The 22036-nt window shown below is 42.1% G+C and overlaps 1 protein-coding gene across 3 annotated transcripts in view; it reads right to left on the bottom strand.

The window, feature by feature from the left end:
• The window catches only part of NEGR1 (neuronal growth regulator 1), a 658067-nt gene that overhangs the window by 259386 nt on the left and 376645 nt on the right, over positions 1-22036 (bottom strand). For all 3 annotated transcript variants that reach the window (XR_004536553.1, XM_033915302.1, XM_033915301.1), the window contains exon 3: positions 11795-11920. Coding sequence is in view for 2 of the 3 variants with exons in the window: in XM_033915302.1 (XP_033771193.1) it covers positions 11795-11920 (126 nt within the window). In the remaining variant the exon portion in view is untranslated. The remainder of the gene's footprint in view (positions 1-11794; positions 11921-22036) is intronic.

Below are 22036 nucleotides of genomic sequence, written 5' to 3'. Positions count from 1 at the left end.
TTCCTGGGGTGCTGTATTCATTATTGGCCTATTCATACTTATCAATTTTTTTAGCTGAATTATTAATATGATGTGTGAAAAAAATAGAAGAGGCACTTAACTTTAGCCAGATGGTAACTCATCCGTTTCACACCTTGGTTTCATCAGGGGCCGTGCTACATCATTGATATGTCAAATCCACATCACTTCATTCAAGCTGAATTTCAAGAACATATTAATTCTTTTTGAGACCGCACAGATTCAATGTGTTTTCAGCAAGCAAATGTTTGGCTTAAAACACCACCCCATGAAGAACATGAAAGAAATTAGAGTAGTGTCCCGGGTGAATGAGGTCTTTCACCAGGTTAATTTTGTACTAGTTTAATCTTTACGCTGTTTATGTCATTAGCTCATGACCATTACTAAAACGTAGCGTGTGAGCTCTTTCCACCACCTATTTTGTGGGTGGTAAGGACTGTTGCAGAAATCAGTGTATGGTAATGTGGCTGCCCTAATGATTCGCCCTGCCGTGCCCACTTTCTGCTTCCAGACATGCCCTTTCAGAGAAAAACTAAGAAACATTTTTTAGCATACAATTTGCACATGCAATTCAGAACATCCTCTTCTTGGTTGGGCTGAGAACTTTTCATTGGCTCTTCGCATTGTGATGTCATAATGCCTCATTCCACCAATGCCTCATCGGTGATGTCACAATGACTTGGTTTCCCTATACTTGTGCCCATTTGCTTGTAAATTTTATGGCTCCACATCATTCTCTTCTCGGCTGGGCTAACTTTTCAGCAGCCCCTCGTATGTGTATGTGTGTATATACTCCACTATTTTATTGAAGCTATTTTCAACATGTATTACGTTACATTGCAGAAGGATTTATAGACCACATATACTTCAACAGTTCAATGAGGCTAGCATTAGGATAACTGAATTAGTATCCCAGGAGATTCCAAACCTAATATAAAATATTCCATATATGACCTTACACATGAACAAATCTTTACAAAATTAACCCCTAATACTGTGGAAATGCTATTGGAGAAATGTTTTCCTGAGCATAGACTAAAAATTAAATTGTTTTTTGTTATAAATGGTGTTTTAGTATTCATGTATAATTTTGTCAACTAGCCCCATGATAAATACATTTCTAGAGTACTCTTTCTTAAACAGATGCAAAAGTAGCCGACAAAACAGCAAAAAAAAAAAAAAGAAAAGGAAAAGTAATCTAAAGATACATTCCATAAAACTAATTTAATTAAATATTTTAGCCCCTTGAACAAGATACCAGATTCAATCTTAAAACCCTCTGGCCTATGCCAATTAATTTAGCTGTGGGCAGCGTACTGTATAATCTTGTGCGTGTTTGAAATAAGCCAAAATGTGCAAACCCAGGTGAAAGAAACAATACTGTACAATCCTAGAACTGCTTTGATTTATCATTTAGGAGGTCCTTTTAGTAAGGTTCAATGAACACTAATGCACACTTACCACAGTTTAAAATTCACTGCCTCAGCTTAAAATGCCCCCTCAGGGCGCATTCAGGTGTCCCATGGTAGTTTTTGCATGTGCAGGTTTTTATTTTTTAGTCCTAGGGTGGGTCTGGGGGATGAAGAGTAGGCATGGGGTGTGACAATCAATTAGTGCAGCTACATTGTTGTACGCGAACCGATTAGCGCATGGTTAGTGTGTGAGCCCTTACCGCCTACAAAATAGGTATTGCTAAGTGCTCTTGCGCTAATGGGAAAATTAGCACGTGACCATTACTGATGAAATAGAAAAATCAGCTATTTTCAGGCAGTGCTAAAAGTGGCCGCAGTGCTCACAAAAGACCTGAGCTGGGGATCACACAAGCTATTTTATAGTGCAGCTTAGCAGTGGCGTACCTAGGGTATGTGGCCCATCATTTTTTGACACCCCCCCCCATGTAAAAAAATATTTTTTGTAATGACCATGAAACGGAATAAATGGTCAGAATAGAAACAGGCAGTGAAAATTTTCTTATATTCCAAACATAACATAACATAAATTATGTCTGAATTGTCATGACATCAGAAGTACATATGGAGTAGTTGCAGGTGATGCTTGGGACAGTTCTGATTGTGTTAGTTCAGTTTTATGTGTTTTTTGAATAGAAGGGTTTTTATTTCTTTTTGAAGGTTTTGCAGTCTGTGGTCGATGTCAATTGGTTGTAGAGTTGGGGGTCGAGTGTTGCAGCTCGAATGGCTAGGAGGTTGTCGAACAGTTTTTTTCTTTTGACGTTTTTGGTTGGAGGGTGTGTGAATGGTGCGCGAGTTCTCCTATGTCTGTTTGAAGTGGATTGAATTATTTAGCTGAAGAAATTAGTTACCCCCTCATCCCACACACATTAGTTCTCTTCCATTTTTGTTCCCATTATAAAAAACACTGATAAGTTCCCAGAAAAAAAATACATTAAAATAAGAAGTGAAAACAAAGGCCCCTACAGATGAGAACATAACATAAGAATAGCCTAACTGGGTCAGATCAATGGTCCATCATGCCCAGTAGCCCATTCTCATGGTAGCCAATCCAGGATACTAATACCTGGTCAAAACCCAAAGAGTAGCAACATTCCATGCTACCGATCCAGGGCAAGCAGACACTTCCCCCATGTCTTAATAACAGATTATGGACTTTTCCTCCAGGAATTTGTCCAAATCTTTCTTAAAACCAGCTACACTATCTGCTTTTACCATAACTTCTGGCCACTTTATTTTTAAGTTTAGATCTTTCCTTTCAAACAGAGACCTTGCTAGATGTCAAATACAGCACAAGGTAACTTCATATGGACTTAGCTGTGCAGGAAATGTGAATCTCCTCATATACCCACCATATAGTGCAAAAATGTGCAAAGGTCTGTTTTTTTCTTTCAATCACTACATAGCCTAATGCCACACAAGCAGCGCTGTTACAAACATATTCTGTAGGTCAATGCTAAGGATAACAAAGTTTCCTTCCTTGGACCAGAAGGAGATACTGATAAACCACTGGACGAGATCCCAACACAACACCCAAAGACCCACTCAGTGTGTGAACCAATTGAGTGGAGTGGACTAACTGGGGGGTGGAAATGGGCCCGGAGTTTGCTCAGCAGAATTTCCCAGACCACCTCTTCCTCTCAACACATTGACACGCTGCCACCACCACCACTAGAAACACCTCACTGGGTAGGCCAGCTATGCTAAAAACTTTATAAAACACATTATTATATTTTCTTATAAAGCACATATTTTAACTGAACTCTCTGACATCCTCAGCCTTTCCATTCACAAAAATAGAAGGAAGAAAAGTTCCCATTTCCTGCTGTTTCATGTCCCCGGCCTATACAATATTTTTTTTCTGCAGACCCTTCAAAAGTCTGACCAAATCCTCGTTTCACTTGCATTATAAAGTACTGAGGATGCCATCTCTCCCCAATCCCAGGTCCTAAAGTCTAAGACAGTAGCGCAAACTAATGCTGCCAGATTCAGGAAAAAAAATTTCGATTCAATTCAGCCTATTGAATTGGTTTTTCAATTCGATTTTCCTGCCCAGTTGGGTGATTTTTTTCAAAACTCCTGGTGGGTTTTATAGCTTTTTCACCCCCTTTGGCTTCTCCTAACCACACTGGCGCTGTGGTGTAAATAAAATAAAGAAACAAAAAGGACTTTTCCTCTCTCTGTTAAATCCTAGCTCACGTTTGCAGTCCAACACCAGCTCTGTCAGGATACACATTTCAAATCTGACATATTATAATCACAAAACAGAAAATAAAATTAATTTTTCTACCTTTTGTTGTCTGGTTATATTTCAAATCTTGTTGGTCCAAGGTTCTGGTTTTCTTCTGATAACTTGCTTGCCAGGGTCTCCTTCTTTCTTCTTTCTGCGTGCTAACCATCCATCTGCCAACTCTGTCCTCCCTTTCCATTTCCCTTCCCTCCCCAGGAAGTCTGGTATCTTTCCTTTTTTCATCTCCCTCCACAGATCCACCTTTTCTTAACTACCCTTTCATCCGGCATCTCTCCCTCCTTCCCCACCACCCCAGAGTCCACCATCTCTCCCTTTCTTTTCCCAATTACCCTCCTATCCAGTATCTCTATCCCTCCTCCACACCATCCCTTGTGTCCAATTTCTCTCCCTTTCAGTTCCTTCCCTCCCTAAATCCCATGGTCCATCATTTCTCTCCCTCTCCTCTATTTTCAGACCCATTATTTCTTCATCCCCCCCCCAAAGTTTGGCATATGCACGTCTCTTTGAACACCCCCTTCCCTCCGTGTACTTCTAAACCAGGGTCCCCCCCAAAGGCCTGTCCCCCCTTAAAGGTCTGCCTGTCCCCCCTTGAAGGCCTGCACCCCCCTTGAAGGCCTGTCCCACCCCCTTGTAGGCCTGTCCCCCCCTTGAAGGCCTGTCCCTCCCCCTTGTAGGCCTGTTCCCCCCCTTGAAGGCCTGTCCCCCCCTTGAAGGCATGCCTGCCTGTCCCCCCCTTGAAGGCCTGTCCTCCCCTTGAAGGCCTGCACCCCCCCTGAAGGCCTGCACCCCCCTGAAGGCCTGTCCCACCCCCTTGTAGGCCTGCCCACCCCCTTGTAGACCTGTCTCCCCTTGAAGCCTGCCTGCCCCCCCCTTGAAGGCCTGTCCCTCCCCCTTGAAGGTCTGCACCCCCCCCAAAGGCCTGCACCCCCCTGAAGGCCTGTCCCCCCCTTGAAGGCCTGTCCCACCCCCTTGTAGGCCTGTCCCCCCCCTGTAGGCCTGTCCCCCCCCTTGTAGGCCTGTCCCCCCTTGAAGGCCTGCCTGCCTGTCCCCCCCTTGAAGGCCTGTCCCCCCCTTGAAGGCCTGCACCTCCCCTGAAGGCCTGCACCCCCCCTGAAGGCCTGTCCCACCCCCTTGTAGGCCTGCCCACCCCCTTGTAGACCTGTCCCCCCTTGTAGACCTGTCCCCCCTTGAAGGCCTGCCTGCCCCCCCCTTGAAGGCCTGTCCCTCCCCCCTTGAAGGTCTGCACACACCCCTGAAGGCCTGTCCCCCCCCTTGAAGGCCTGCCTGCCTGTCACCCCCCTCCCCCTTGAATGCCTGCCTGCCTGCCCACCCGCCCCACCCTGAAGGACCGCTCGCCCCCCTGGCCTCCCCGCACCACCTATGAAGCAGCACTACCTATGCTCCCGGCCTTGCCGTTCAGTCCCCACCACCCCCGAAGGACCGCTCGCCCCACTGACCTTCCTGCACCACCTATGAAGCAGCCGCAGCAGGATCGCGACGTCAGCTATCCCTGCGCTGCTTAGGCGCTGCTTCCTGCGCCGCGTTCCCGCCCCTCCTCTGACGTCAGAGGAGGGGCGGGACCGCGGCGCAGGAAGCAGCGCCCAAGCAGCTCAGGGATAGCTGACCTCGCGATCCTGCTGCTTGCTGCTTCACAGGTGGTGCAGGAAGGTCAGTGGGGCGAGCGGTCCTTCGGGGGTGTGGGGGGACTGAACGGCAAGGCCGGGAGCACCCCTTCAGGGCTGGCACCCGGGGCGGACCGCCCCTCCCGTCCCCCCCTTGGTACGCCACTGCAGCTTAGTAAGGACCCCTAAGTTGGAAATGCATTCTAAAGGACTGTTTTAGTAAACCATGGTATAATGTTTAGCTACTGTGGCAACATAAGAATATAAGAAGATAAGAAGTTGCCTCCACTGGGTCAGACCAGAGGTCCATCGCGCCCAGCGATCCGCTCCCGTGGCGGCCCATCAGGTCTATGATCTGTGAAGTGGTTCCTGACCATTTCTATAACCTACCTCTACTTCTATCTGTTCCCCTCAATCCCCTTATCTTTTAGGAACCTATCTAAACCTTTCTTGAACCCCTGTAATGTGCTCTGGCCTATCACAACCTCCGGAAGCGCGTTCCATGTGTCAACCACCCTCTGGGTAAAAAAGAACTTCCTAGCATTTGTTCTAAACCTGTCCCCTCTCAATTTCTCTGAGTGACCCCTTGTACTTGTGGTTCCCCACAGTCTGAAGAATCTGTCCCTGTCTACATTCTCTATGCCCTTCAGGATTTTGAAGGTTTCTATCATGTCTCCTCTAAGTCTCCACTTTTCCAGGGAGAACAGCCCCAGCATTTCCAACCTGTCAGCGTATGAAAAATTTTCCATACATAAAGGGATTGTACCATGTAGCATAGACGTTGGAATGAGGGGAGGCTAAAGAGGCCATGGACTCCCCCCAAATTAGCGGTCGATGGTTGTTGCATGCCCTTCCACCTGCTTCTCGATGTTGTACTTTATATGTTCGGGGCAGTCACCGTGCAGCATCAATGAGCAGGCCTGACCCAGAACCCTTTATTCTACTTCTCAGGGAGGGAGTGGGGGGGGGAGGGCAGGCTTGCTCGTTGATGATGCACAGCGGCAGCTCCGAATATTTAAAGTACAAAACCAGGAGGAGGTAGAAGGTGGAGTCAGAAGCTGATGATGGCCCTTGCTGCAGGATTCCGCTGGGACTAGGGTGGAGCTCCTGGGCCCCCTCTAACCAAATAGAGTTCCGCTGCCTATATTATGCAGTAGCTGCATCTTTTAACATGGTACCTGTTGGAGATGTTCCTACTGCAGGTGGCTTGTTGATCCATTAATCAGCAGTACCCTTTCCCAGTTAATGCAGTTTTGAGCTCCTCCTGTTCAGGACGTGGTAAGTGATGTCACAATGGCTTGACTGTCTTGTACTTGGCTCACCTACTACATTTTGATTTCTAGAGTGGAGCAGTGGTTAAAGCTACAGCCTCGGCACTCTGACGTTGTGGGCTCAAACCCACATTGCTCCTCGTGATCCTGGGCAAGTCACGTACTCGGGTACATTAGCTAGATTGTGGGCCCACCAAGACAGACAGGGAAAAATGCTTGAGTACTTGAACAAATTCATGGAAACCATTCTGAGCACCCTTGGGAAAACAGTAGAGAAAATTAAATAAATAAATATATTAAGGTAACTTGCTATATTCCTTTGTTTCTTGCATAAATTCTTTGTTATTGGAATTAAGGTGAATAACTACTACTAATTATTTCTTTTTTTTTTTTTTTATTTTTTTTTTATTCTTTATTTATCATTTTAAAAATTTTAACAAAATCAAAACATTTTGTACAGAAAGATTGTCAGATCGATCACAAAATAATAAGTAAATTATTAACATAATAAGAACAAAATTCAACTCGGACAATCTCAAGTCCTCAATAATTGTGTGATCCAAGATATATATAAGAGTGAACTTTTAAGGAAATCAATTATAAATTCTATATAATAAAGAACAGTATCATGTGTCTGACTTGAGGAATTATTCTATTACCAAGTCCAACAATTACTTAGTTGTTATTGTGGTAGTTGTTGTTATACCCTCTTTTTCCAGACGTTTCAGTGTCAGAAAAGCTGTAAGTTGAGATGGCTCAAAAAACACATACTTATTATCTCGATATCTTACTATACATTTACATGGGAAACGTAAAAAGAAAATGCCACCCAGCTGTGTAACTCCTGCTTTCAACAAAAGAAACTGACGTCTACGATTCTGAGTTTCTCTACTAACATCTGGAAACATTTGAATTTTCAAACCCAGAAACTCCTTACTCTTGTTTCTAAAGAACATTTTCAAAATCCAATCTTTATCCGGCAACAATGCCACAGATAGTATAAGTGTTGCTGGTTCAACCAAATCTTTATCTGATGTTTCCAAAATTGCTGTCAAGTTTTGTTGAAGGTCTTGTATTTCCTGTCTCTTATCCTCCGAATGTTGACCCCTTACGTTCATAGGCAAATAATATGCTCGAGTGAGAGGAGGCAATGATTCCTCAGGAATATTAAATATCTCCATGAAGTACCTTTTTATCATCTCTCTCGGATTTACTGATAAGATTTTAGGAAAATTCAACAGTCGTAGATTATTAGTCCGATAGTTATTTTCCATAATTTCCAATTTTTTTCTAATACTTTGATTATCTTTTATTATTGTAGATTGAACTTGTTTAATCATTTTCACTTCATTTTCAATACCTCCCAATTTTTCTTTGACATTAGAAATTTCCTGTTTATTTTCCTCTATTGTCTGTTTTTGAATTTTTATATTCTTTTCACCTTCTTTAATTTGTTTAGTTAGTGAGTCTCCCAGTTTGGAAACTAAGTCCCAAATTGAATCAAGAGTCACTTCAGCTGGTTTCTCATATTTAAAGAAAGTCTCATGTAAAGTTGGGGAAGACTCACCTTGACTGCCTTCTGTCTGTTGGTCTGGATTTTTTCCTCCTTCTGCTCTATCCGCTGGAACCATCTCTGGACTTAACAAAGCCATAGAGACTTCACCTTGCTGGCTCCCTGATGTTACAGCCTCATGATCAGAGAGTGCTGCTACTTCTGGCCCACTCCTTTCACATGGGGAACTCGCACTCAGCGGTGGGGGAGGTGGACTCCTCTGGTCGGGGCTCAGCGTGGTATCCAGCCCAAGGACTTCCGATCCGGCGTCACTCCACGTCGCAGAGTCCAGCGGGCGATTCCCCGAACCTACTGACTCCCTCTGAAGACGCTGAAGAAAATGTTCAATTGAAGCGAGAGGGGGATGTTCAAGACGTCGTGAGGCTGCAGCGGCGCTCTTACCCCGTCTCTTCGGCATCGCGACTGACAAATAGTCTGATCGCTGTTGAAATATAATCAATCGTGTTCTCAGCGTCTCGCCAGTCACTGGTACAAATCAAATCATATATCCTGGATCTGAAGATCTCCTGTATTCGTTCCTATATTCCAATAGGCAAATCAATAATCTTCAATTCCCTGGCTCCTCGTGGCTCCAAGGGGCTCCCAAGGGGCCTGGCGAGCCCCTTCGGCCACGCCCTGCGGCCGCACAGCTGCGGCCGCAACCGCGGCGGCGTTCTGTTTTAAATTGTTGGAGACGGACCCGGTGACGTCAGGGGTCCGTCTCTGAAGATGCCTGCTAGTACCCAGTGGAAAAAAGCAGAACCGCTGCTACAGGAAGCCAGGGAGAGAGGCACAATCCCCTCAGGTGAAACACTCCGATGCAGGAGATCTCCCGAGTCTCCCGCGGCGGCGTTCTGTTTTAAATTGTTGGAGACGGACCCGGTGACGTCAGGGGTCCGTCTCTGAAGATGCCTGCTAGTACCCAGTGGAAAAAAGCAGAACCGCTGCTACAGGAAGCCAGGGAGAGAGGCACAATCCCCTCAGGTGAAACACTCCGATGCAGGAGATCTCCCCTACTAATTATTTCTATAGCGTTACCAGAGTATTATTATTTCTATAGCGTTGTACAGAATCACGAAGAAGACAGTCTCTGCTCGAATGAGCTTACAATCTAAAATACAAAACAAATAAATAGGATGCCATGATACAGTTAAGGTTAATTGGTGGGCAGTGGGGAATGGGGTTATGAATTGAAGGCTATATCGATTGAAGGCTATATCAAAAAGATAGGCAAATAATTAAATGAATAGCTGTAATTCACATTGTTTTGAGTTTTCAGGTTATAACTATACATCTTTAAGGTGTTTATTTTAGAAGCACTACTCATATTTTGGATATGCAGAAACGGGCATTTAAATACATGTATAGCAGTGGTCTCAAACACGCGGCCCGGGGGCCACATGCGGCCCGCCAGGTCCTATTTTGAGGCCCTCGGTATGTTTATCATAATCACAAAAGTAAAACAAAACAGTTTCTTGATCATATGCCTCTTTAGCTATAAATGACAATATTATTATTAAGACTTAGCCAAAAGGAAAGATTTATAAACTATGAAGAGTTTTACCCCATGCAAAATTGCGATTTCTTTAATAAGACATTAACTATTTTTTCTGAGGCCCTGCAAAGGGTTTCAGTTTGAGACCACTGATGTATAGCATATACTGCTCAATCTCCATTTTAGAAAGTTGAGATATACTGTACATGTCCAAAACACATCTGGCAAAGGGATGCGGTCTGGGTGTATCTTGAGTGGGACGAGTGTGGAGCATATCTTGCTACAGTGGGACAAATGAAAGGCAGGGATCTACGATGCCATGAACCGCAGCAATGAGAGCGGATCACTAGATGATAAGAACATACTGTAAGAGTTGCCATACTGGGACAAACTGAATGTCCATCAAGTCCAGTATCCTGTTTCCAACAGCGGCCAATACCTGACAAGATCCCAAGGAGTAAAACAGATTTTGTACTGCTTATCCTAGGAATAAGCAGTGGATTTCTCCAAGTCCATCTTAATAATGGCATATGGACTTTTCTTTTAGGAAATTATCCAACCCCCTTTTTAAACCCTACTAAGCTGACTGCTTTTTACCACATTCTCCAATAACGAATTCCAGAGTTTAATTACACTTTGAGTGTAGAAATATTTTCTCCAGTTTGTTTTAAATCTACAACTTAGTAGCTTCATTGCACGCCCCCTAGTCTTAGTATTTTTGGAAAGATCACACAGCAGTAGCAGCTTAAGAATCTTTAATGCTTAAATAAGATAACAAAACTTGATGCGGCCATGTTTCACCTGCAAGACTGCAAATGGGGCATCTAGAAGGAAAGGAGCAAAGCTCGCTTCCCTCTAGAATAGCAACAAACGGCAAATAGCCAGCGGTTGTGCAGGAATACAATCAAGCAGAGCAACCCTGCACAACCGCTGGCTATTTGCCGTTTATAGCTATTCTAGAGGGAAGCAAGCTTTGTCTCCTCTAGTTGCCCTGGACATAGCTTTGTAGGTGAAACATGGCCACCTCAGACTCTGTGATTTTATTTGTGCATTAAAGATTCCTAAACTACTGCTGCTGTGTGATCATCTGGTGATCTGTTCTTATTGCTGCTAATCCAGTAACATTGACACTAGAAGTTGCTTTTTGTGTGCAGTGCTTTACTGGAGAGATTAGAGGTGGTCTCCACCTTAATTCCCTAGTGCTTGCCTCCCCTCCCCCTCTCCCTCTGTGATAGCTTCAGAAAACAGAGAAATATTTATTTCTGAAATGGCTGACAAATACATGTGCTGTATATTCTGAAATATCAAACGCAATGCGGACACAAGTTAACTGCAACCTCGTACAACTCTCAAATCGATCACTTAAAACAGATTAAATTGTCTGGTCAGTGAGCTGAAAGGACAAAATGTGAGTGGTCTGGGGGGGAGTGCAATTGTAAAAAACTAAGGGCTCCTTTTACTAAGGTACGCTAGGGCTTTAACGCGCAGAATAGCACGTGCTACATTGCCGCGGGCACTAGGCCTTACAGCCAGCATTGAGCTGGTGCTAGTTCTAGAAGCGTAGCACGCAGTAATTTCCTGCATACGCTAAAAACGCTAGCGCATCTTAGTGAAAGGAGCCCTAAGGTTTGCTGGGTAAAGGTAAAGTTACCATGACATCAACTTCTCTCCACTCTTGAGAGATGTGAGTATATAGAGAGATGCAGTACAGTTGACAGCCGAACATACCGTATACAATACTTAAAGGGATTTACTAGACATTAGGACCCCATCCCTAATATTCAGATGGGGCTGCAGAAGAATTATGTGTCCCCAACTGAATATCAGGCTGGCTGCATAGCTCTGGGCTTGTTTGGTTTTTCTTTTCTTAACTCTGTAAAAAAAAAAAAAAAAAAAAAAAGACCTCTAGGGAATCCCTAATCTTCCTCCCAACTACGTCCCCCTCATCCCTCCCCTTCTGGTGGCCAATGCTCCCTCCTCCTGACAGGCCCCCTACTCTATATATGTTTGTAGACTTGTGTGTGTGTGTGTGTGTGTGTGAGAAAATACCTTCCGCAACCTCTCTATCTTGCTTAAATTGCTGTGACTATTGGACCCTAGAGCGTCTTATACTTACCTAGAGGAGAAAGGTGTCTCCAGGAAATGGAAGGCTCTGGTTTCCCACTGGCCAAACAAATAAGTGAAATATTGCTTCCTTCGTTGACAACCATGTCCGATGAGATGTCATATATCTTTGGAGATACTGAAATAGTAAAAATAAAACACAAAACTAACGTTTCTTATTGTTCAGGGCAGAATTGTCCAGCATTAGACCACAAAGTATTATATTAATGGAAACATTATTTGTCTGCATAAAAAAAACCAACATATTAACTTTTAACCTTGAGCAGGTGACAACCTGACTCTTCTCCCAAGCCTTGAATACATAGGTTGAGTGACTGCCCACTCTTTCTGCACACTGTAAGTCAGATCATTTCATTATATCTTGTTTAACTGTATAAACAACTTGCCTTGAGTGTAGCCACCCACCTTGTCTCCATCTAATGTCTACACTTGGTCCCATGGCTATACGATAAGCTGTACTGTAGAAAAGCATTAGCGTCATATCTATATTGTTTAAATGTTGTAATGTGCTTATTAGGTGTTTCATAAGTATTATGCTGACATTGTATATTATATCTCTGCTATTTGAATTTCTGTGCTGTTAAATAAGTATATTTTTCAAACTGTTTCATGGTAGTCCTAAATAAGTTTCAATTTGCTGATTTTCAGTATACCTCATTCATTGCATTTATTTATTCATATTTGCTCTTTTTACTACTGTTATGCTGTTAACAAAATTCTAAGTTTCATATTGAACTGTACTTATTGTACACCACATTGGGTGAATTCTCTTCATAAAGGCAGCTCATAAATCCCAATAAATGAATAAATAAAAATAAACAGATAAGCACTCTTTTGATGCAAGCCTTTCCTGCTTTATTCAGGTACTAGTCTCAGAAACCCGAAGGTGTGCCAAGCCTGCCTCTGGCAGGGCTTATGCAGCCATAGAGCAGATAGGGTGAGATGGGGGAGGGTTTACACATGCATATTCTTAAAAAAACAAACAAACAAAACCTACATATCCATGTGCATAGTTTTTATTCATGTAAGAGAGCCGGAAAGAGTAATGGGGCAAGATGTATATGACAGACCATTCTAAGGAATAACTGGATATAAGAGTGAATGAGATAAAGAATGGTGCAGAAGGGAGCAGGAAAAGAGATAATTAGGGTGAAAGAAATAACAAAGGTGAAAGTAAAAGGAGATGGTAGTAAAAGAGACACAAAGGGGCTGACTAAGAAGGTTACAAGTTATCAGAAGATTAATGAGGGGAAATAGCTTAGTAATAGTGAGATAGGAGACTTAGAAGAGTCCACGTGTTAAGGCCCTAATGCACCTTTGCATGTTAGTCTATGGACGCATTAGTGGTTAGCGCGTGCTAAAATGCATAGCGTACCTTAGTAAAACAGGGAGTTGAGAATCCGTGGTTGTGCAACTACAGCAAAATGTTCTCAAGAGAAACAGGAACAAATCAACTGTAACAGTCTAAAAAGCGATTTCCTCATCAATGCATAAATCTGAGGTTCCAAACTCAACAAAGAATCCCAAAACACTCCTAGAACCCTTAGCCGAATTCCTTCCTCATTTCAAATACAAGCAGGGATATCCTTCAAATCTGAATTAAACCACAAAAGTTTTTAAGTTTAAGAAAACGAGATGACAACTAATTAATTATTTTTTTAAAAAAAAATGCATCTATTTATCCCTCCGTTTTACAAAACCACAATAGTGGTTTTTAGCGCAGTCCAGCGTGCTAAATGCTCTGCGCTGCTCCCGATGCTCATATTTTACTAAGCTAAAATTTACATGGAACGCGCTGCCGGAGGATGTGATAGGAAGAAGTATGCTACAGAGCTTCAAAGAAGGTCTGGACAGGTACCTAGAGGACAAAGAGATTGAGGGGTACAGATAGGAGTAGAGGTAAGGTTATAGGGACAGGATTAGAGGTAAATTACAAAATTAGTCAGAGACCACTGTTCAGGCAGTGGGCCTGATGGGCCGCCGTGGGAGCGAACCGCTGGGCAGGATGGACCTCTGGTCTGCCCCAGCGGAGGCAACTTCTTATGTTCTAACTTCTTACAGGAATCAAAACAAAAATATCAGCATATGCAGGAGTATAGCATTTCCCCCACTCCCAACTTGTAATGAGCTCGTATACACATATACTTGAAATTTGAAGAGATGGGTGATTCCTGTAGAACCACAACAACCGCACACCTCACTTATTCGGGTTCAATTACAGGATGGCAAGCAGGCCTTCAAAGCCATTTGCACCAATACCCAAAATATGTGTGACTGTCATCTAATTGCCTCCTTTTTAAATGTAGCAGATTAACTCTTCTTGTTGGAATATTCATTTCTATCTCTATCTCTACCTCTGTCTTTATATTTTTATCTTTACTTTTCATGAATTGTCTCTTCAGGTACTTTAGTTAGATTGTGAGCCTTTGGGACAGTTAGGGAATTTCCAAGTACCTATCTTATTTATTTTTATTTATTGTATCTTTTAATGCATCATTTTTGTAAACCGCTTAGAAACCTCACGGTTATTAGCGGTATATAAGAATTAAATTAAATTAAATGAACTCTAGCCGCAAATGAGGAAGGACGCTGAAAAAGAGCTCCTTTATGAACCCTTGCAAAAGTCCTTTTGGGCGAAACGGGTCCCGTCGGGGCATGCTAGAGACACTGCATTAAAAGGATAAGTAAAAAGAAACATGTGCCGTTTAGTTTTTATTTATGAAAAATGACAGAAAGGAACACAGCAGTAAGCGAACAAGCTACATTTAAAAAGGAGGCAATTAGATGAGCCTTAGTTTTGCTATTTACTATATTATTCCCCTTATTTTGTAATTTTATTATTATGTACATCGCTTAGAATTTAGATTAATCAAATTATTATTAAACTTGAAACTTGAGCCAAAGCTGGACATTCACACATAGGGCTCCTTTTGCAAAGCCGCGCCAGCGGGTTTAACGCCCGTGACTTTTCATCACGCACTAACCCGCGCGCTGGCCTAAAAACTACCGCCTGCTCAAGAGGAGGCGGTAGCGGCTAGCGCGGCCGGTGGTTTAGCGCGCAGTATTACGCGCGTTAGACCGCTACCGCACCTTCGTAAGAGGAGCCCACAGTTTATGTATTGATGTAAATGGCTTTGAAGGCCCTCTTGCCATCCTGTCGCTGAACCCGAAGAAGTGAGGGGCGCGGTTGCTGTGGTTGTTTCCAGTTTGCCTCACTCTTTCGTCTTCTGCACCCCTTTAGTGATTCCTGTAGAACCCCACAAAGTGAGGGTCAAGTGGAAGAAAATATATTACCTTTAAGCACCTGATAGCATCTATTTTTCAAGAAAGAACTAAGCCAAAATGTAGTTGATAAGACATGATCATCGAGACTGCTCATACTTCAAAGAGGGTTTCTCAACCTAAAATATTTTGCCTTTCAGAGGCCCACAGTCAGTTCTTCTGCTGTACCTTTTACAGTTCTTGAACACTGTTCTCTGTAACCCCCTGTTTTACAAAGGTGCGTTAGCCATTATAGCGCGTGCTAAACGCTAACGCGTCCGTAGGCTAATATGCATGTGTTATCGGTTAGCATGCGCTATAACGCTTAGCACGCCTTTGTAAAAGGACCCCTAAGTTGAGCCAAACTCCTTTGCTTACAGTTCTGTCTGTGTGTGTGTGTGTGTTGGGGGGACCTGTTTCACTCTCATATTGCGCGCGTGCTAAGTGCGTGCTAAAACCGCTAGCACACCTTTGTAAAAGGAGCTCATAGGCAAGCTCTGCAGGACTACAGGTGATCTGCCTGTCCCACTGAGCACAAATTTATCCATAAAAATGTATCCATAAAAAATTAATAAAGAAAAAAAGCTAAGGAAATAAGATGATACCTTTTTTTATTTGACTAACTCGATGCATTTTACGATGAGTTTCAAAGGTAACCCTTCTTCTTCAGATCAGAAATAAGCAAATGTTGGCAAATATCAGTATATATGAGGAAAACATGAAAGCATTTCAGGGATAGGAAGAGAGAGGGATGGACGGGCAGGAGACAGATAAGTGGCAGAGCAGTTTTAAATGTCTTTTTAGTGAGAAAGAAAGCCCAGTCCTTTCTGGTAGGTGTCAAAATACCTTTTCATTTTGATTTCAAAGGTTTTACATTCTTGGATTGTTTTAAAGTTCCCTTTTAGTATTCTCACCATAAAATCATTGGTTCAGTGGCCAGGTTTTCACTCAAAAAATAAATAAATAAATAAAAAGATAAACAAAATAAGATAGACATTTTGCAATTTTGAAAATGGGCATGTTTGGTACTTGATTTTTGTGTGTGTTCCGCAAAACATCTAAACTCAGATTTAAATATCATATCAAAAAGGTCCCTCTAAATCAGTAGTCTCAAACTCAAACCCTTTGCAGGACCACATTTTAGATTTGTAGGTACTTGGAGGGCCACAGAAAAAAATAGTTAATGTCTAATTAAAGAAATGACAATTTTGCATGAGGTAGAACTCTTTATAGTTTATAAATTTCCTTTTGGCCAAGTCTTAATAATAATATTGTCATTTATAGCTAAAGAGACATATGATCAAGAAACTGTTTTAGTTTACTTTTGTGATTATGATAAACATACTGAGGGCCTCAAAATAGTACTTGTCGGGCCGCATGTGGCCCCCGGGACGCGAGTTTGAGACCACTGCTCTAAATAGTTTAAGTGCAAATCTGAGATTAGTAGCCAAATTTGACCAACCTATTCAGACTCGAGGGGTAAGCGACAATACCCAAATAAGTCCCGTTAAAAATCCAGGCATGAGCCAATCAGGGGGATTTATCAGAATAGGATCTTCTCCTATCTGGATAAGTCTCATTGAATATTGACCTGTAAATTTAGAGATTCTCGTCTCCATGCATTATTTTCCAACCTTCCCTAAAGACATCCGCAGCAAGGCCTTCCCTGAGTCAGGGACCTCAAACATGCTTTTACTGTAGATGGACTGACTGAGTGAGGGCGATTTTCAGACAGTTAATTTGCCCAAGTTAATAGCTTTGAAAATTATCCTCCCTAGAATTACATCAGGAACATTTCAATAGAATCGAGCCAATTATTCAGTCAGATTCAGGATGGCTGGCACTTCAGCAACCACCAGACAACATAATGGATAGACTATCAAATATTACTTAATGGATATAATAAATTATGCTGTTATAAATGGGAGCTAACAGAAATTTCAAGTCAAACATTAAGGTTCCTGTTGTTTTATTTATTTATATATTTTCATATAGGGGTCCTTTTATCACAGTGCGCTAACCGATTTAGCGCATGCTAAATAAAAGGACCCCTTAGTTGCTATGATTGAATTAGTATGATCGTTAAATTAGTCCACTTGGAAACATAGGCCTTCTTTTACAAAGGTGCGCTAACCGATTAGCGCGCGCTAATCAATTTAGCACATGCTAAATGCTAACGCACGCATGTTAATCTATGGATGCATTAGAGTTTAGCGTGTGCTAATTCGATTAGCACGCGCTAATTGGTTAGCACACCTTCGTAAAGAGGGGGGATAGAGGCCGATATTCAGCTGGCACTGGGCAGGGTGCTGCGTGCCTTACATTGGCACTGAGCCTGAATATTCAATGCCGCACCATTTCTAGTGACTGAGATTGACAATCTGGTTTTATTTCTAGCTGCAGCTGGTATTCAGCACTAACTGGTTAAGCGCTTAGGGCCTGATTCTGTAATGGCGCCTAAGCATGCCGAACTTGTAGGTGCTGGTTAGCACAGTTCTCAATCAACCGCTAGGTGCCAATTATAGTATCATGCGTAGCGGTGCCTAGGAGTGCTTAGGCACTGGTGTATTAGGCCAGGTTTTTTCTGACCTAATTTACCGGTGCTTAGCACAAACACTAAGTGACGCCTAAGTCAACCATGCTTTTTTTTTTCTTCCTAACTATGCCTACTTTCAGGTATGCATCATTAGGTGCCAGTAGGCATCTCAACTTAGGCATCACTAGGAACCACACGGTATTGCCCATGCAGCCATAATTAAATAACACCCCATTTTACAAAGACGTTTTAGGCTTTTACGAAGCTGTGTTATGCTTTTTTATCATCGGCCGTGGCGGTATTAGCTCCAGTGCTCATAGGAATTCTATGTGTCGGAGCTAATAGTAGCATGGCCGGTGATATAAAAGCCTAACATGGCTTCACCTATAGGAAGGGGGGAGGGGATTTTTTAAAATTTGTAATCAGTTTTTAATGGTATGGATAATTACCAAATCAATTAAGCCAATTTAAAAAAAAAATTGCAGGTGATTTTGCTTTTCTGAAATACGCATTTCCCATACTCATTACAAGAAATTAACACCCCTTTTCACAAAACCAGGAGCGTTTTTTAGCACAGGCCGGTGTGCTGAATGCTCTGCACTGCTCCCGATGCTCAAAGGAACTCTATGAGTGTCGGGAGCAGAGCAGAGCATTCAGCGCGCCGGCCTATGCTAAAAAATACTTCCGCAGTTTTGTAAAAAAGCAGAGGGGGAGGGTAAATAAATTTATAACAATTTAATACATCACAAACAAGACACATCAAGGGAGAAGGAAAAAGAAAAAAATTGAATAAGAAATTACAAAGAATTACAAGATCTCAAAAGGGAATTCAAAACTGAAAAACTCCAATATATTCCCACAACTCCTTCAGGACCCAGAATCAAAATTTTCCATTGCAGAGAATCAAAAAATATATATTGCTTGCCTTCAAATGTAACTAGACACTTAGGGAAGCAGAGAAAAAATGTGGCCCCCCTTCACCAATACAGTCAAACCTCGGTTTACGAGTAACCCGGTTTGCGAGTGTTTTGCAAGACGAGCAAAACACTCAGCAAACTTTTGACTCGTAAACCGAGCATTGACTCATACCATTTTAGTAGCCTTTCTCTGGACCAACTCCATCCTTTTTATATCATTTTGAAGGTGCGGCCTCCAGTATTGTATACAGTATTCTAAATGAGGTCTCACCAGAGTCTTATACAGGGGCATAAATACCTCCTTTTTCCTACTGGCCATACCTTTCCCTATGCAACCTAGCATCCTTCTAGCTTTCGCCGACACCTTTTCAACCTGTTTGGCCACTTTAAGATTATTACATACAATCACACCCGAGTCCCGCTCTTCTGTCATGTACCCCCTAAACTGTACCATTCCCTCGGGTTTTTGTAGCCCAAATGCATGACCTTGCATTTCTTAACATTAAATTTTAGCTACCAAATTTCAGACCATTCTTCAAGCCTCACCAGGTCTTTCTTCAAGTTATTAACACCATCATGTGCGTCTACTCTATTGCAGATTTTGGTATCATCCAAAAGAGGCAAATCTTACCCAACAACCCTTCAACAATATCGTTTATAAAAATGTTAAAAAGGACAGGCCCAAGAACAGAACCTTGATGCACACCACTGGTAAAATCTCTTTCCTCAGAGCGATCTCCATTGATCACTATCCTCTGTCACTTTCTACTCAACCAGTTCTTGACCCAGCTCGTCACTTTGGGACCTATCCCAAGGGCACTCAGTTTGTTTATTAGATATCTGTGTGGAACACTGTCAAAGGCTTTGCTAAAATCTAAATACACCACATCTAGCACACATCCTCTATCCAATTCTCTGGTCACCCAGTCAAAGAAATTGATCAGATTTTTCTGACAAGACCTACCTCTAGTGAATCCATGTTGCCTCCAGTCCTGTAATCCACAGGATTCCAGAAACATGACCATTCTCTGTTTTAAAAGCGTTTCCATTAATTTGTTTATCACAGAGGTCAGACTTACTGGCCTGTAATTCCCTATTTCTTCCTTACTTCCACTTTTGTGGAGAGGGACTACATCCACCCTTCTTCAGTCCTCCGGTACCACTTCCAACTCTAGAGACTTGTTGAAAAGGTCAGTCAGCGGAGCTACCAGAACTTCCCTAAGTTCCTTCAGCACTCTAGGATGTACACCATCTGGCCCCATCGCTTTGTCGACCTTTATTTTAGCTAGCTCCTCACAAACGCAACCCTCTGAAAATCGATCAGGGTCTATTACTCCCCCATCCATATTCACGTTTGTCTTCTGTGGTCTTGTTCCCGGCGCTTCAGCCGTAAATATGGAACAGAAATATTTGTTAAGCAATTTGGCCTTTTCTTTATCAGCTTCTATATATTCCTCCCCTTCACCTTTGAGTCTCACAATGCCACTTTTGCCCTTCTTGCTATCACTAATATATCTAAAAAATGTCTTGCCTTTCCATTTTACCTTTCAGCTATTTTTTTCCCTATTTGAATCTTTGCTTTCCTGACTACACGACCAGCCTCTCTTAACTTTTCCAGATAGTTTTGCCTGTTTCCTTCTTTTTTCGATCTTTTGTAGTTTATGAACACTAAACTCTTATTCCTTACTTTCTCAGCTACTACTTTTGAGAACCAAAGCTACCTTCTTTTCTTCTTACTTTTGCTTACTTGCCTTACAAAAAGGTTTGTCGCCCTTACAATCGCTCCTTTCAGTTTTCTCCACCACATTTCCACTCCTTCCAGACGTACCCATCCAGACAATAAGTCCTTGCCATAAATCCCCCATCCAAAAAAGGTAGTTTTTTTAAAAGTCTAGAACCTTTGCTTTTTAATGAGCCCTCTCTATACCCATCTTAATATTAAACCATGCAGGGATCACTGGATGCCAGATGATCACCCACTGTAACATTATAAATACTTTCCCCGTTTGTAAGCACTAAGTCCAGTATGATCCCATCCTGTGTGGGTTCCATTACCAACTGCTGGAACAATTCTCCCTACTTCTAGAAGACCCCACAATAGGGATACTTCAATCAACATCCAGCATTCTAAAATCACCTATTAGCAAGACTTCTGAATGTCTACTATTAAATCTCTATCTACTTCTTCCATCTGTGAAGGAGGCCTGTATATCATACCAATGTAAATATATTCACCATTCCCTCTTTCCAAATTGATCCACAGTGCCTCTTCCTTGCCCTACATATCCTGCAATTGTGTGGTTTAACATATAATATTACTCTTCCTTTTCTTCCTACCCTGTCTTTCCTGAACAGATTATAGCCCGATATAACTACATCCCAGTCATGGTTCTCTGTGAACCAGGTCTCTGTGATCACCACTATAATTCAACTCCTCTTCTTCCATCACAGCTTCTAGATCCAAAATTTTGTTCCCATACTTTGAGTATTAATATATTCTTCTTTTCAGACATTGCCCCTTTTTCCCATCCATGCAGAGGTATTCAGTGATTTACTTACCTAAGAGATTATAGTCACCCAGGAGCTTTGATCACCCTGCTCCATCATTTCTAATTTAAAGCCCTCTTCAGTAGATTAGCCAGCCTGCTGGCGAAGACACTTCTTCCCTTCTTACATCACTTTCTTTTCCAGAGATAAATGAAAAAAAAAAAAGATTTGACATCGATATGTGAGCATTTCTTAAGAAAGAACTGAATATTTCATGGGGTGTCCTAATTTTTTCACATGACTGTATATAAAATCTTTATTAATGATTGCCAGCTATAGATCAGCTTCTATAATACACCAGCTTCTTCTATAACAGAACACAGTAAATATTGAGAGGGATTCTTATGTAAATTTCTCACAGTAAAACATAGCTTAAGTCAAGGGAATCAATTAACCTATTGCATTGGTAGATACAGCATATAGTCCAAATGTTTATGTGAAGTCATCAATTAGCTAAGCCTAGTAGCCAGTACATAATAAAACGTCTCTGTTTTACAGCTACCTATTCTGTCTTGCTCCGTCTTTGTGGAGACAAATAAATTGCTTGATTTTCAGAAACATCCTTATCTACTGACCTGTGAACTAAATGCAATTTATCCTTCCCAGCAATGCAGCATACTTAACCCAGTACAGCTGGACTGAGAGAGAGGTGAAAAAGTTATAGAATTTTTATTGTGGACTTCTTTACTTTCTCTTGATAAAGAAATCCCATTTCTATCAATGTCTTTATAATTGAGGTGCCTCTAAAATGCTGCGTGTGCTAGCCGCTACCACCTCCTTTTAAGCAGGTGGTAATTTTTCGGCTAGCACGCGCTAAACTTATGCTTGTGCTAAAAACACTAGCGTACCTTTGTAAAAAGAGCCCAAAGTTTGAGAGCTATGGAAATATAATATTAATATTGCATTGACATCTTGTTCAATAATAAAAGAAATTGAAGAAACTATGGATAAAGAATCCTGTCAGCTAGTTTCA

Source organism: Geotrypetes seraphini, chromosome 12 (assembly GCF_902459505.1).
Source record: "Geotrypetes seraphini chromosome 12, aGeoSer1.1, whole genome shotgun sequence".
Taxonomy (NCBI): domain Eukaryota; kingdom Metazoa; phylum Chordata; class Amphibia; order Gymnophiona; family Dermophiidae; genus Geotrypetes; species Geotrypetes seraphini.
This window is presented reverse-complemented; position numbering and strand designations above follow the sequence as displayed.